Source organism: Lepisma saccharinum, chromosome 16 (assembly GCF_977018435.1).
Source record: "Lepisma saccharinum chromosome 16, izLepSacc3.1, whole genome shotgun sequence".
NCBI classification, from domain to species: domain Eukaryota; kingdom Metazoa; phylum Arthropoda; class Insecta; order Zygentoma; family Lepismatidae; genus Lepisma; species Lepisma saccharinum.
This window is the reverse complement of record NC_139244.1, coordinates 10,789,437-10,803,507: the sequence shown is the minus strand read 5'-3', so window position 1 is coordinate 10,803,507 and position 14,071 is coordinate 10,789,437. Positions and strand designations below refer to the sequence as shown.

Sequence of the window (14,071 nt, the reverse complement as noted above, 5' to 3'; positions counted from 1 at the left end):
TGTATGCAGATGAACCATTACATTATGACCACCCCGACCCGGGAACATTTAGCGTGCCTGGAGCACGGAGAGTAACACGTGACACGATGGCAGCATGGTATATATTGGCAGGTCTACAGCCTCGCTATTAGTTGTGACTCCGGCGTCAGAATGGGAAAAGTGGCTGATCTCTTTGATAGAGGTCAAATTGTGATGGCACGGCACCTTGCTACCAGCATCTCACGGCTTGTTGGCTGCTCTCATGCCGCTGTTGTGAACATGTATCGAAAGTGGTGCAACAATGGGCAAACAACAACACGTCGTCCAACCGCATGTGGACAGCGGCTCATTGATGCCAGAGGGCAGCAGAGGCTGTCGCACTTTGTTCGGATCGACCGCAGGGCCACACTGCCAGATATGGTGACCAGAACACATCAAACACTGCTTGCTGTGCATGGGACTGCGGACATAATGTGATAGCTCATTAGGTAGGTGGTCGTAGTGTGTTGGCTCATCGGTGTGTATATGTATTAGGGATGGGCCGAGATGAAATTTTGGCCGATACCGATAAAGTACTGATGTAAAATTTACCAATACCGATAACCAATATTCTACCGATCCGATATAAAATTAGAAATGGTCTTTGAAGAACCTGAAATGTTAATTGATCTCCTTAATAAATGTGTGTTTCGAGGTGACCACAGTGCAAAAGAAGTTTAATATTTAGACATTTACTTTTTTAGAAAGAAGGGCATGGAGATTATCCATAAAAATTACAACAAAATGGCAGAATTTTGCACTAAATTATAAGATATTTATTGATATATCGGATCGGTAAAATAATCGGCAATATATATATATATATATATATATATATACATACATATAAAAGAAGCAGAATAGAGAAAAATTCACAAGTTGTAAGACGTAACGGATGAAAATCTGAAGGTACAAGAAAGCAAGCACACAAAAGAATAAAAGGGAAGAATAAGTAAGTAATTTTTTTAACACCCCACTGTTCCACCATCCAGGCACCTATGAGTCTATCATATGTTTTACAAAGGACGACAAATATTACCAGATAAGAACCGAAAGGTCTTGAGGTATAGTCATGTGTCATCTTCTGGAGAAAGAATTCAAACATGATGGCATTTATTTAATTTCCAGAAACCCAACTCCAAAGAAAGCTGGGGACATAGGAACCCTTTGGACCCCTATGACCTTGGCAGACCAGTGCTATCTGGACATAGGCACCCAACTGACAATGAAGAGAAATCTGTGCAAAGAGAGAATGGAATTCTGGGATTCCATTGTGGATTTAGTGGAAGAAAACATCAAATCCAAGTTGTGATGAGGTTAAATTTAAGTCATTCAAAGACCAGTTGTTTTTTTTTAAATGTAAAACACAAACATTGATGTTTTATGAACGTCTTGTTTCTACCAGGTGGTTATAATTAAAGTGACGGGGTTCAGAGTGGTACAGCACGGGCTGTAATGAGAGTAGCAGTCTGAAACTTCGTAGATATGCTAATGAAGCAATGCGCTCGCGAATTATGAAAAAAAGTTCCAATTCTCGCCACCAGGGTAAAAAATGGCGCTGTAAGCAGTCAAAACGTGGAATTTTCCGTAACTCTGACGTCAAAGTCGGTGACATTGCCTAACAATTGTGTGAGATCCCTGGTTGTTGTTGGTGACGCTTGTTGCTTTTTCCTTTAGTAATGTTCATGCAATTCGAATAGTGAAATTATAGCGATATTGTATTACAATGAGTATTGTTTTCTGCGATTTATAGTGTTTTTCCTGTAACTGTACCAAGTTTTGACTGCTTACAGCACTATTTTTTACCCTGGTGGCGAGAATTGGAACTTTTTTTGCATAATTCGTGAGCGCATTGCTTCATTAGCATATCTACGAAGTTTCAGACTGCTACTCTCATTACAGCCCGTGCTGTACCACTCTGAACACCGTCACTTTAATTATAACCACCTGCTATCTTTAGACCTAATTGACGGGTAGCAGTTTTGTGTAGTCGTTGTGCTTTTTCAAGAAGGGTGCACAAGACTGCGTCTCATTTTGAATTAATAACAATTTTTTTGTACTTAATTACAGGTGTTCATATATTATGAATTTTTTAGAGAGGGGACAGGGAAAAGAGTTATAATAGATGATGTAGAAATACCTAGGACTCTGATTGACATGGTTGAAATTTGGGCAGGGTAAGTGAGGATACAAACATTCCATGTACATTCTGATTATTTGGTAATGTATTGTTTCAGAGAATCATAAAATATGTAAAGTAACTCTTCAAGCTTTCCTGGTCACGAATGATGAAAACATTCTCTCGGGCTATCGACCAGGCGAGTTGTGGAATCATTTCCACAACACACATGGTTAATTGCCTGAGATAATCTTTTCATAAAATATCTGTATATCGGGCTAATAAGAAAGGAAGTTCTGGTTGTCTTTATAGAAATAAAAAAGCACACATATTTGTCATAAATTTGATGTTCAGAATTGATGTACACCTCTCTGTGTAGGCAACACCATTGTTAAGGCTCGGCTGAACCTTTGACCAACGCCAGGACATCTATTCTCAAATTGTCCTCTTCTTTCTATGATTACTTCTGAGTATTCACATGAATCTTCGTGTAGTTTGTTTTTGCTGTTGTCTAAATATTCACAATAGTTTCATGGCCAGCAAGCTTGTTAAAGATCAAATGCTCAGTGTATTTCTAAGAAAATATGATCAAGTTATTTGTTTACTGTTATGTAGGAAAGTACTCAGGTATTTAAGTTGTGCACTAAATATTTGTAACATTTCCTTACATTGAACCATTCTCCTTTTCATACCTCTTGTGATAAAACTACGATCTCAGGTAGAAATGGTGCTTGATACAAACACTGCCAGGTTTTATCTGTATATGTTTTTTTCAATATTGTTGTCACTGCCTGTTGTGATTTTGTAGGTGCCATAGTGTATATCAGGGCAGTCCACAGGTCAAATCCAACCTGCAATGGAATTACATGTGGCCTGCCTTAATACAAGGTTCATTCAATAAATAACCAGAAATATTTTTTTGTACAGAATCTTTTATTAGAATGGAATATAACATATGATTATTATTCAACGTAGTCCCCCTCAAGTTCAATGCACCTGCACCAGTGCTCGACAAGCCTCCAAATTCCACGTGAAAAGAATTATTTTGGGCGTGTGCGTAACCAGTCATGCACTGTTGCCTGGACATCTTCATAATCCTCGAACCTTGAGCCACTAAGAGCATCTTTAAGTGGGCCAGAAATGTGATAATCTGAAGGTGCCAGATCCGGGGAATACGTGGGGTGGGGTAAGCAGACAAGCTTTAGGTCATTGATGGTAGCTAATGTGACTCTAGCAGTGTGTGGTCTCGCATTGTCATGCAGTAACGGGATGCCACTGGACACCAGATCATGTCGCTTCTTCAAAATTGCTGGTTTTAAATTTTCACACATAAGGTTTGTGTATGTCACACTGTTTACATTTTGACCTCTCGGCATATAATGTTCAAGAATTGTTCCCTTATGATCCCAAAACAAAGTCAACATGACCTTACCAGCACTTCTTTCAGCTCGCACCTTCTTGGGTCTTTGAGATGAAGAATGTCGCCACTCCATTGTAGCCCACTTTCGTTCAGGTTCTTAAAAATGTACCCAACTTTCATATCCCCGTGACAATACGGTGAAGAAATACCTCCCCTTCAGCCTCGTACTGTCGCAAAAGCTCCCAGCACACATCCATGTGCCTGTCTTTCATTTCTGCTGGTGTCAAATGTTTTTGAACCCACCTCGCACACACTTTCTTGAACATCAGTACGTCATCAGTACGTTCATCTCTGCTGCAATCTCACTCACCGTAATACGCCTGTTTTCCCATATCAACTCGTCAACTCTCGCAATGTTGTTCTCCGTGACTGCATGGACAGAGCGTCCTGGACATGGCGAATCTTGAACACTTGTTACATCCTGTTTGAACTTCTCTGCCCACTCGTACACTTGTGTTCGACTCAAACAGCTTTCACCATATTGCATGGCCATCCGACGGTGAATTTCGATTGGTTTCAACCCTTCAGCTAACAGAAATCGAATGACACTTCGCTGCTTCAAGTTGGTGCAAACCTGGAAGGGTGCCGCCATCTTGTTTAACTGATTCCCAGCAGCCCGTTTGCGAGACAGGTGTGCCAGACCCATCTGTTAATAGTTCTAGGATGCCACCACAAAATAACAAAGAAACACCAAACATTGTCGTATTTTCGATTTTTTATACAACTTTTCGGGTTATTTATTGATTGCACCTTGTACTTTCAAAACAGAATTCAAAATGTCATTAGTTTATTTTCAGTGTTAGTACATAGTGTTATATGACTTATTTGCCTTGCATTAAAAAGTTTAAATGCCCCTGGTGTATATTCTCAAAACATGACAGAATTTAGTGGGTTTAGGGAATAAATTACCATCAGAAAGCTTTTATGAACACTACTTTTTTTTTATTAGGGATGTAGTCCTTGAAATGGAAGGTGTTAGGTGGGGGAATGTTTGCTTAAGCTGTGGGGACGTCTGGGAGAGAGCTAATTTTTTTCCACTTTGAGCACTGTCCTTGGAATATATGTTCAAGAACACCTACTATTTTCTTTCAATATGACCAAATGATTCATTCAATTTATAATCTAGGAATGTTTCTTTTTAATACTGAGTCGGTTTTGTGAAATTCTCATACCTGCTCTGTACATGCATCTTTAAGTGGGCCAGAAATGTGATAATCTGAAGGTGCCAGATCCAGGGAAAATGGGGGGTGGGATAAGCAGACAAACTTTAGGTCATTGATGGTAGCTAATGTTCTTATGCATGTCTGCATACCAACAGTGTCAACAAAGATGAAAAATATGTGCTCAATTTTATTAATTTAAAGTCTAGCACAATTGATAAGGGATGAGATTTAGGGGAAGCTTTTATCATATTTGAGGCTTATTCCATTCCATGCAATTATAAATGTTTTTGTACATGACCAATGTTTATTTTTTATGTTGCTATGTTATGAAATCAATAAACACTATTTTTCCAAAAAAAATAAGTTTTTTATTTATTTATGTGGTTAAAATCCAAAGCTGTTTTGAATGTGTACCATCTGATTAGATGTTGGACAATTTGTAACTGATTTCCTAATTCATTGGAATGTTATTTCGATGCACAGATTTAGTAATGCACATTTTGTAATCAAAGTACAATATCTTAAACAAATTTACTTACACTGAAAGCCTTTTTAAGTATTTTCAGTGCTGTTCATTCATTGGCAGAATAACAGTAAAGTTAATTCTATATTGTGTGAAATGAAATATCCTTTCATTCATGTAATATTGCAACAGTTGAGAGATGATTAAAGATGATTAATTTTAATAATATAAGTGCCTACTTCTGTGGCATAGTAGTTAATATAACAGGCTATGAAGCCAAAAGTCCGACGTTCGAATTCCGGGTTAAGATGACGATGGTTTATTGTGTTTGTTCCTTCATCTATTTCACCAATTCTTCATTCATCCTCATTGCCAGAATTATCGTAGAAAGGTATAATACGAGGAAAAGTCCGAAAATAATTCCCCCCCGCCCCAGTTTTGCCAGGGAAATCATACAGCAAGGGGGGAAACCAGGCCGTGGTGGAACACAACAGACACCCATACACCAGTGGGTGAAGTACGACCGCGATCCAACAGATGGCGTGAGCGTAGTGCATGCAAACGAGGGGAGGTGCCTCTCAGTCGTGGCCTGGCAGATATGGGGAGAAGGTGCGTGTTGAATTCGTTTTCAAAGAAGGAAGTGAGAGCGGTTGTCCAGTATGAATGCGCACGTGGAGTATCGGGAGCAGAAATTCATAACTGCCTAGTGGAAGTGAGGTCATAACAAACGAAGGCTGCATCAATGGAGTGGAAACATCCGTCATCTCCTGCCCGGAAGAAGTTCAAGACAACTCCCTCGGCAGGTAAGGTGCTTCTCACACCTTTTTGGGATGCCCATGGTGTTTTGTTGCTGGACTTTTCGGAACAACGAACCATCAACGCTGCACGCTACTGTCGCACCCTATCCAAATTGAAGCAGGCTATTAGCGTAGGCGGCCTGGCCTTCTCACATCTGGCGTGCTGTTGTTGGATGACATAGAGCCTTACCTATAGATCCTCTATGTACTACTTTGGTACTGCATCACCTTTTTAAGACATGATATTATGAAAGAGATAACACAAAAATGCTCATATGTAATTTATTCTGCATTTAACATGATCTGCATATTGTGCTTGTAAATATATGTATTATACAAAACAATGGTTTTGTGAGCATAGTCCTGTCCCAATCCTCCTGCAATTCATCCCACGACTTGTATGTCAACTTGGAAGCATACTATTGCAGCTTCATCTTGATCAAGTAAGCTCCATTCAACAGTTAGGTTAATCTGAAATATTGGTAAGAAATTAATACAACAGGTTGGAATAAAATGATAAGGTCATTGTTTTCATATCTAAACAAACCTCTGATGTTGTGGAGAATTGATAACTGCTATATTAATATCTGCCCGCCACAGCTTCTCTCTCCCTTTTTGTAGTACGAGTGAAGTATTTAAGTCACCGTAAAAAATCAGTTATTTCCTTTACGTAATAGTTACTTTCCGCATGCGCATAACAAACTCGGTAGATGTCTCCATATCTGCCGATATTCTTGACTGCACATGCATGATTTCACTTCTGCCGATCGAGCTGTGCTTGTAACGGCACAAGCGAGACAGTACAAGTTCTTCTACGAAGCTTCGCAGAGTGGCAGCCCAACTCTTTCCCTCCCCTCTTTGTTGCGTAATTGGCAAGGCATCGAAGTGGCTGGCAAAAACGTGATCGTTTTTCCTTGAACAGCCTTTATTCCAACTGCAAGTGGAATCTGCTGATGTTACGCAATGGGGACGGAAACAGTTAGCTGGGATCTAATCTTGTTTCTTGAGCTACGTGATAATTTGAATAAGTAAGATTTTGATTGGATTTGTATTGCAGTATCGGGAACTTGATTCATGTTTTAACAGCTCAATTAGGTATTGCGGGTCAATGTTTTTATACTCCGAGGCAGTCTGGAACAGTTAAGGATTGATTCAAGTTGTGATATTTGGTGACTTATTTACAAGATTTGTGTGCTGAGTGTCAGTATGATTGAATGTTTTCTCTGCATAATATGTATTACGTAGATCTCTTCTATTAATTTGTGCTAATTGCGAGAAAAGCTGTGTGAATGAATGAGTGAGTGACTGTTAGTGTTTGATTATTAAGAATAGGATTACAAATATCAACAGGCAGCATAAAAATAAAATATGCAAGAGAGAAGGGATCTCCTTTTGATATTGTGATATGGGATTAATTGTTTCGTAGAGGTATTGTTATTTCTGAGGAATTTTGGTCCTGAATTAATGTCGTGAAATTTTGGTGCTGAATTAACATAACTGTGGTTATAGTATAATTATGATAAGTTACTGTTGTTGGAAAAAGGCTGTAAAAATGTGTCGCGATTAATGTAAAGACAAGAAACAAAAAAAGGACAGAGAGCCTTCACATAAATTTCTGTTAAATTATTAACTTGTTATCTATTTCTGTTATCCAGACTTCATAGTTTATAATAAAAGCCTGTTAAGAAAGAATCCTTTTTTGAATCAGTTATGAAGTCCTTCCTGGTAGGAAATAGAGATAAAATTATTAAGCAAGTCAGTTAGCGGTGTGAATGTGAATATCTGTGGTTACTGTGGGGATACGCAAGTTGTTGGAAAGGGGAACTAGACGATTCCCCAATTTTCCGACAAGTTTGTGTTAACCCAGATTCAAGCATTCATGCAATAGGGTTCTTTTTCCTCCTCCGAGAGAATATTATTTTCCTTGGGACCTCAATAAGGGTAAACATGGGAATATAGCATTATTAGTGTAGTAGTACTTTGACAGTTCACTTCCGCTACATAAGATAGTGACGTTATAAAAATCAGGGTTTGCTTTGTCCACTTTATGCACAGGTATGCTAATCGGGACTGGCCCTACAGTTTAAAGTGGGATCTGAAACATCCTGAGCCTCCACCAAGTATCAAACCCGGGACCCCTTGATTACAAGGCAAGGGCATTACCACTATGCTATCTGGGAGGCATTTTCCTAATAATTTGACCACAGATAGTGTAAATAATATAGGACACTAAAAAGTATAATATTGGAGATGTAAAATTTATTATGAAATACAGGGTTTTCCAATAAGAACGATATGATTTTACAATGAAATAAAATAAAAACTATTTCAGATACAACCAAACTTTTTATATTATTTTGAAACATAGTTTATTACATTATGTTTTGAATAACACATCATTTAAGTGTCCACCTCAACTTCGTGTACACTAGTGAATTCGATGAACCCAATTTTTGATGACTTTGTGCAATAACTCGGGCCTAATGTCACAAATGCAGCATTCGATGTTCAATCTTAATGCATTAAGGGTTCGTGGTCTGTTTGCATAGACTGTAGATTTCAAATAACCCCACAAAAAGCAATGTAAAGAAGTTAAATCACAACTTCTTTGAGGCCAACTAACAGTTGCATTTCTTGAAATTATCCTTTCACCAAACTGTTCTTGCAATACGTCGATAGTGGCATTAGCAGTGTGACATGTGGCACCGTCTTGTTGGAACCACATGTCCTCCAAATCAATTTCATCTAAATTTGGCCACAAAAAAATCTGTTAACCTCAATTGGTACCGCTCACCACTTACTGTAACTGCATCTCCTACCTCATTTTGGAAAAATATTGTCCGATGCCATAAACCACACCATACAGTGACCTTTTGCAGATGCAAGGGCTTCTCGTGAATATCTTGTGGATTGTGTTTACACAAAAAGCGACAATTTTGTTTGTTAACATATCCACTTAACCAGAAATGAGCTTCATCTGAGAAGATAATATTTTTGCCCAAATTATGATCCGTTTCAAGTTCAATAGAATATCTATTTTCATAAAATTTTGGATAATAACCAAACGTTCTTCAAGCGTTTATTTAGCCATGATGAATTGTCACAGTATACTAAACACAAATGACAACTAGTGACAGTTATAACATTTGATACATAGTTGCCAGTTCATTTGAAAATCATATCATTCTTCTTGGAAAACCCTTAATTTTGTAACACTCAATCAGAATACATTGTGAAAATTCTTTGTTTTCTTATGCCCAAGGACTTTACTTCTAAAATAAAATATAAAAGTAAAAGGCCCTGTGCTTTGCACCATGGGGTGTATGGGGTGTGGAGTTAGGGTGCCGCACTTTCTTAATCACTGCCAAAGGTGGGGGTGATGTGAACAGCACCATGCCCCTGGTCACCTTTACCCCCCAGAGTTTTCTCCACATACCCACTTTATTCAATGCTGGATGGGTGCCAGATCTGCTTGAACAGGTGGAAATAAATCCCGGTTCTCCCCTGCCGGGGATCGAACCTGGGTCTCTCGCATGGAAGTCAGATGCCCTAATGACTTTTTTTTTCTTTTTTTATGTGAGTCACTTTATGGATATGATTTATATAATCGAATTTCTTCTACTTCTTATAAATAACACATTCCCCTCCCAGAAAAAAAATCTTATAGTACACAATTGTTTCTTGCGAGAGAACCGGTCAGCCAAACATTCTTTGCCACCTCAGCATTTACAAAGATGCAAAGCACATATATTTTGTCGCTCCTCAGTTCAAGCAATAATAATAGCATGCTTTGACATGTGCAAGAGGACATCGTTAACAGTTTTGGTGAAGATATGTCTCCCACAAGCATACGCATGATTACAAGCTCAAATTCTGACAAGGAATCAACGTTGTCAGCATTAAGAAAGAAAAAAATAGAGCATATCAGAAGTTGAGCCTGTATTCTTCTCAAATAAAAAGAACTGATTACCAAGAACTGGCAAATTTTATAACACTAGATTTAATAACAGGATGCCTTTTTTATATCACTTGTCTGTCTTCGGCATCCTAATGGGAGCACAGTAATATAAACTCTCCTCACTGGTGAATAATTTCTCGCTGTTGTAGCACAGCATATAACAACACTGTGTATAATGTATAATACAGTAGTTCATATTAGGTTCACTAAGCCTTCGCATCCCCACATTGCTTCCTGGGTCCTGCAGGTCCCACACAGCCCCTTGTCACCAGTAAATGACTGAGCTACTGCAGCTGTTAAAATAAAATATAAATCAGGCTAATTATTGGGTTGGCACAAACCCCACAGGTCCATGTAAGTTGGCACCACTGCATGGAAATGTAATAATGAAGCAACTACCAGCTTCCAAGATCATGAAAAATTAATTTTACATAATCATTATGATTTGACTATGTAATATGATTGTATGTATATTACTGACTTACCGTTGGATAGAATGGCCTTACAAGCAGGGAAGCTTTATAGGTAACCTCTTCACCAGACTCCAGTGGGCATTCGCCTGAAATCAGACTCTTGCAGCCATCTGGTTCAACTCCTATGAATGGAATTTGAGTTCCTCCATACAGGGCGTACACTTGAGGGGAGAAGGATGTCACGCTGGAAGCTATTCAAGAAATGTGACGAGCTTTTAGAGTCACAACAGTTCAAAGAAAATAGACTACCAGTTATTACAAAAACTCATTTAAAAATATATATATAAAGTAATAGCTCCTGCTAAAACTGGAAGCGATTATAGTAATACAGCTATAATAATAACCAATTTTAAGCAATTAATAATATTTACCAATTTAATCATTATATCATTTGTTGAGAACCAATTTTTCTGTATCTGTATGTACGTATCACATGTAATAGTTAACAGGGGCAGCTCAAGATAAAATTTTCACCCAGGCGAGTAGCATTTTTTGCACTCCCATACTTTCCACCTCCCTCCAATAAAAAACATGGCTTTAATGATGAAAAATAATATCCTTATTTTAAAAATACGTATATTAAATAACGTGTTTGTTGTAGGTATGTGGTTATATAATGAAATGACATCAACTTCAATTAAGTCTTGTCAACAATAAGTCCAACTCTTTTTAAAGCAAATAGCCACATGCACCCAGTGGAGAGACATAGTGGTTCAGATCCCTCATTAAACCTTATGTCCAGTCCCGATTAGCCTTTCTGTGCATAAAGTGGACTTGAAAAACTCAATATGCTGACCAAGGCAGAAATTTATTTTATTATAAAACATAAACTAAACATTTAAATTTATTATATTATAAAACATAAACTAAACATTTAAATTTATTTATTATAAAACATAAACTAAACATTTATGTTTATGTTTTATAATAAAATAAATTTCTGCCTTGGTCAGCATATTGAGTTTTTCATATCATGAAAACAAGGCTTAATGGTGTTAAAAGTAGACTTAAAAATGAACCCAAACAAGTAAATTATTACAATTATGTAATCAGAAATAAGGTTTGAATGCTAATCAAGGGGTGACCCTTGAGAGATAGTTTATACTTCTTCTATATTTTATTTTAAATTATTGTTACCTTACTGTTCATCTTTTGATGCTTACTTGCTGCAAAATCGAATTCTACAGATGCATTCTTTCCTTTTTGCAGTTGACATGGTGGAATATCACATGCTTCTATTCTAACTTCTTGAGGTACTGCAGTATCACCTGTAAAGGTAACTTTCATAAAATATAACTGTAATATAGAAAATTCGATGCTCATGTGATGCAAGTCATGGACAAATGGATGGTGGACTATTAAATCAAAGTGTTCGAAGATTGATATGGAACAGGGATGTACCTATGAAATGCAAGAAGGTAATATATAACACATACTATGTGCCAATAATTACGTATGGAGCAGAGACTTGGACAATGAGAGAGAGAGACAAAAGAAAGATGCAGGCAGTGGAGATGAAATTTTTAGGAGTATATTAGGGAAGACTAGAAGGGATAAGGAATGAGAAGATCCGACAGACAGTGGGTGTGGTGAAGCTTCAGGACAGGATAGATCAGGTACAGATGAAGTGGTATATACACATTATGAGGATGGATGCAGAAAAAACTACCAGTAAGAGCTTACCATGCACATGGAGTGGGAATAAGGCCAAGGGGAGAGACCAAGATGTCGGTGGAAAGAGCAGACAGCGGAGAGTGTTAGGAGAAGAGGACAAGATTAGAACACCGTGGAAAGAGAGGAGTGGTGGAAGACCAGGAAAAAATGGAGAGGCTTGACTTCGATGTCGACCCAGCCAGAGGCAGGAAACGGCAATATAGATGATGATTCTTGTTTTAGAGATGTGAAAAGCAATCCTTTCATTTGACAGGAAAAAATGTAATAGAGATGGTATCGAGATAAGATCAGATGAGAATTGGGTAGTGCCACTGACTCGTTTGTGGTTGTACAAACCTGTCTCATCTCCAGTTGTAAATGACTGCCTCGTTTCGAATTGTAAATACCTGTATCGTTCACGTCACATCTCAGGTTGTGAATACTTTTCTCATTGTTGTTTCGTCTCGAGTTGTAAATGCTTTGCACCCCCACGCACGTATATAAATTATATACATATTTGTAATGTTACTTAACAAAAAGTAAATTATTAAATATTTAAAAATATATTATTATTATATATATATAAAGGAATTAATTTGTTACTTTCTAATTTATTAAATATTTATAAGGTAGGAAAATAATTCCTTTACTACATTGTTAAAGATGTCAATAAATTACAAAGATAGTTGAAATAGTTTCATTAAGTATAAGTTTTTGCTTTCTATTAATATAAATTAATTAGATATATTAGTTATATTTGTTTTTCCTTGTTTTATTTTTACTGTGCATATAATTGTGTTGGTGTGTACATGTGTTCTGTTTGTCTTGAGAGAGAGAGAGAGAGAGAGAGAGAGAGAGAGAGAGAGAGCATTCAACTTTCATAACCACACTACTTTGTCTGTGTTTTCGATATTATCCTTACTAAAGTATATTTGAAGTCAAAACTAATTTCGTATCTTTTGTTTCTTTTGTTGTTAAAACAAAAACTCTTCCCCCCGGAAATTTTTGGTGTGGGGGATTTTTTAGTCCAAAATTGTTGGTGGGGGGAAATCCCCCTATTCCCCCAGGATTTCGAACTCTGCTGCCTGTTTTGTTCTTGTCTCATCTCGGGTTGTAAATTTCAGCCTCGTTCTCGTCTTTTTTCAAGTTGCAAATGCCTGTCTATTTTCGAGTTGTAAATGTATGTTCATCAAACTAACTTATACAACGTTATTCAAAATAAACTTCCGGTTTATTTTCTATGAACCTGTTTATATTTTATATAATTTCGCCAAAACACATTAAGAAGAATTGCAATAGTTAAAACCAGTGGCGGCGATTAGGGGGGAGCCTTTCCCTCCAACCCCCCCTTTTTGCGACTTTTGCCCCGCACTGTGCCAAACCTTATCTACTAAGGAGAAGTCATACTGTCCTTGCCCCCCTCTCCAGTTTTGGAACCCAATCGCCGCCACTGGTTAAAAATGGTACTAGGACAGACTTACCACAGTTTTGGATTTCAGTTGCTAGTGCAGTGGTTAAAATTGCTACCAACAATGATAAGTTCCCCAGCATTTCGAATGAACAATTGTGCTACTTCAGGCAGATGGTTTGAAACCGAACTGATCCACAAACACAGTGACAAGTGTATAAAATCTGTACGCGTAATCTTTTGCGATGAACAGATAAAAGTATGAAAAACAATTGTTGCAGGTGTTGAGCAGGTATTTTGTCGCCTATCTTGTGACACGTGTGGTTTTACAGTTTTGAGTCATTGCTTGAAGCTTCCAAAGCAGCTTATCAATCTCAATTGGATATTCATTTAATAAGACAGTTTCACTGACTCAGACATGGGACGTCCACAGTTTTTTTTTTTCAGGTAGGGGCATGCAATCACACTTTTACCATGGCGGATACGCACATTTTCCCCATAATAGTGTTGAACCCTCAAAAAATATTTTCAGTTTGAATATGCCATTCCTGTTACGTCCCTATAAATTACTGTGACTGAAACGAAATTATACGAAATCA

At 37.7% G+C, this 14,071-nt stretch overlaps 2 protein-coding genes across 2 annotated transcripts in view; one reads left to right on the top strand and one right to left on the bottom strand.

Annotated features, from left to right (window-relative positions):
* Nucleotides 1-14,071, top strand: part of LOC146000153 (uncharacterized) — a 72,318-nt gene that overhangs the window by 26,380 nt on the left and 31,867 nt on the right. Inside the window, exon 10 of the mRNA XM_083137494.1 lies at nucleotides 1,147-1,323. Within this exon, the coding sequence (XP_082993620.1) occupies nucleotides 1,147-1,323 (177 nt within the window). The remainder of the gene's footprint in view (nucleotides 1-1,146; nucleotides 1,324-14,071) is intronic.
* On the bottom strand, nucleotides 6,336-13,663 carry LOC146000249 (NPC intracellular cholesterol transporter 2-like). The gene is made up of 4 exons (XM_083137674.1): nucleotides 13,546-13,663; nucleotides 11,575-11,679; nucleotides 10,424-10,602; nucleotides 6,336-6,451 (listed from the first exon to the last, which is right to left on the bottom strand). The coding sequence occupies exons 1-4, from the start codon at nucleotides 13,613-13,615 to the stop codon at nucleotides 6,365-6,367; spliced, it is 441 nt and encodes a 146-aa protein (XP_082993800.1). The 5' UTR covers nucleotides 13,616-13,663; the 3' UTR covers nucleotides 6,336-6,364.

Bases quoted from the DNA above. Each gene is read 5' to 3' on its own strand.
- LOC146000249 (XM_083137674.1), bottom strand. From the start codon at position 13,615: ATGCTGGGGAACTTATCATTGTTGGTAGCAATTTTAACCACTGCACTA. The intron at 10,603-11,574 runs GTAAGCATCAAA...TTTCTTGAATAG, and splicing joins AGAATTCGATTTTGCAGCAA to CTTCCAGCGTGACATCCTTC. The intron at 6,452-10,423 runs GTAAGTCAGTAA...CCAATATTTCAG, and splicing joins TAAGGCCATTCTATCCAACG to ATTAACCTAACTGTTGAATG.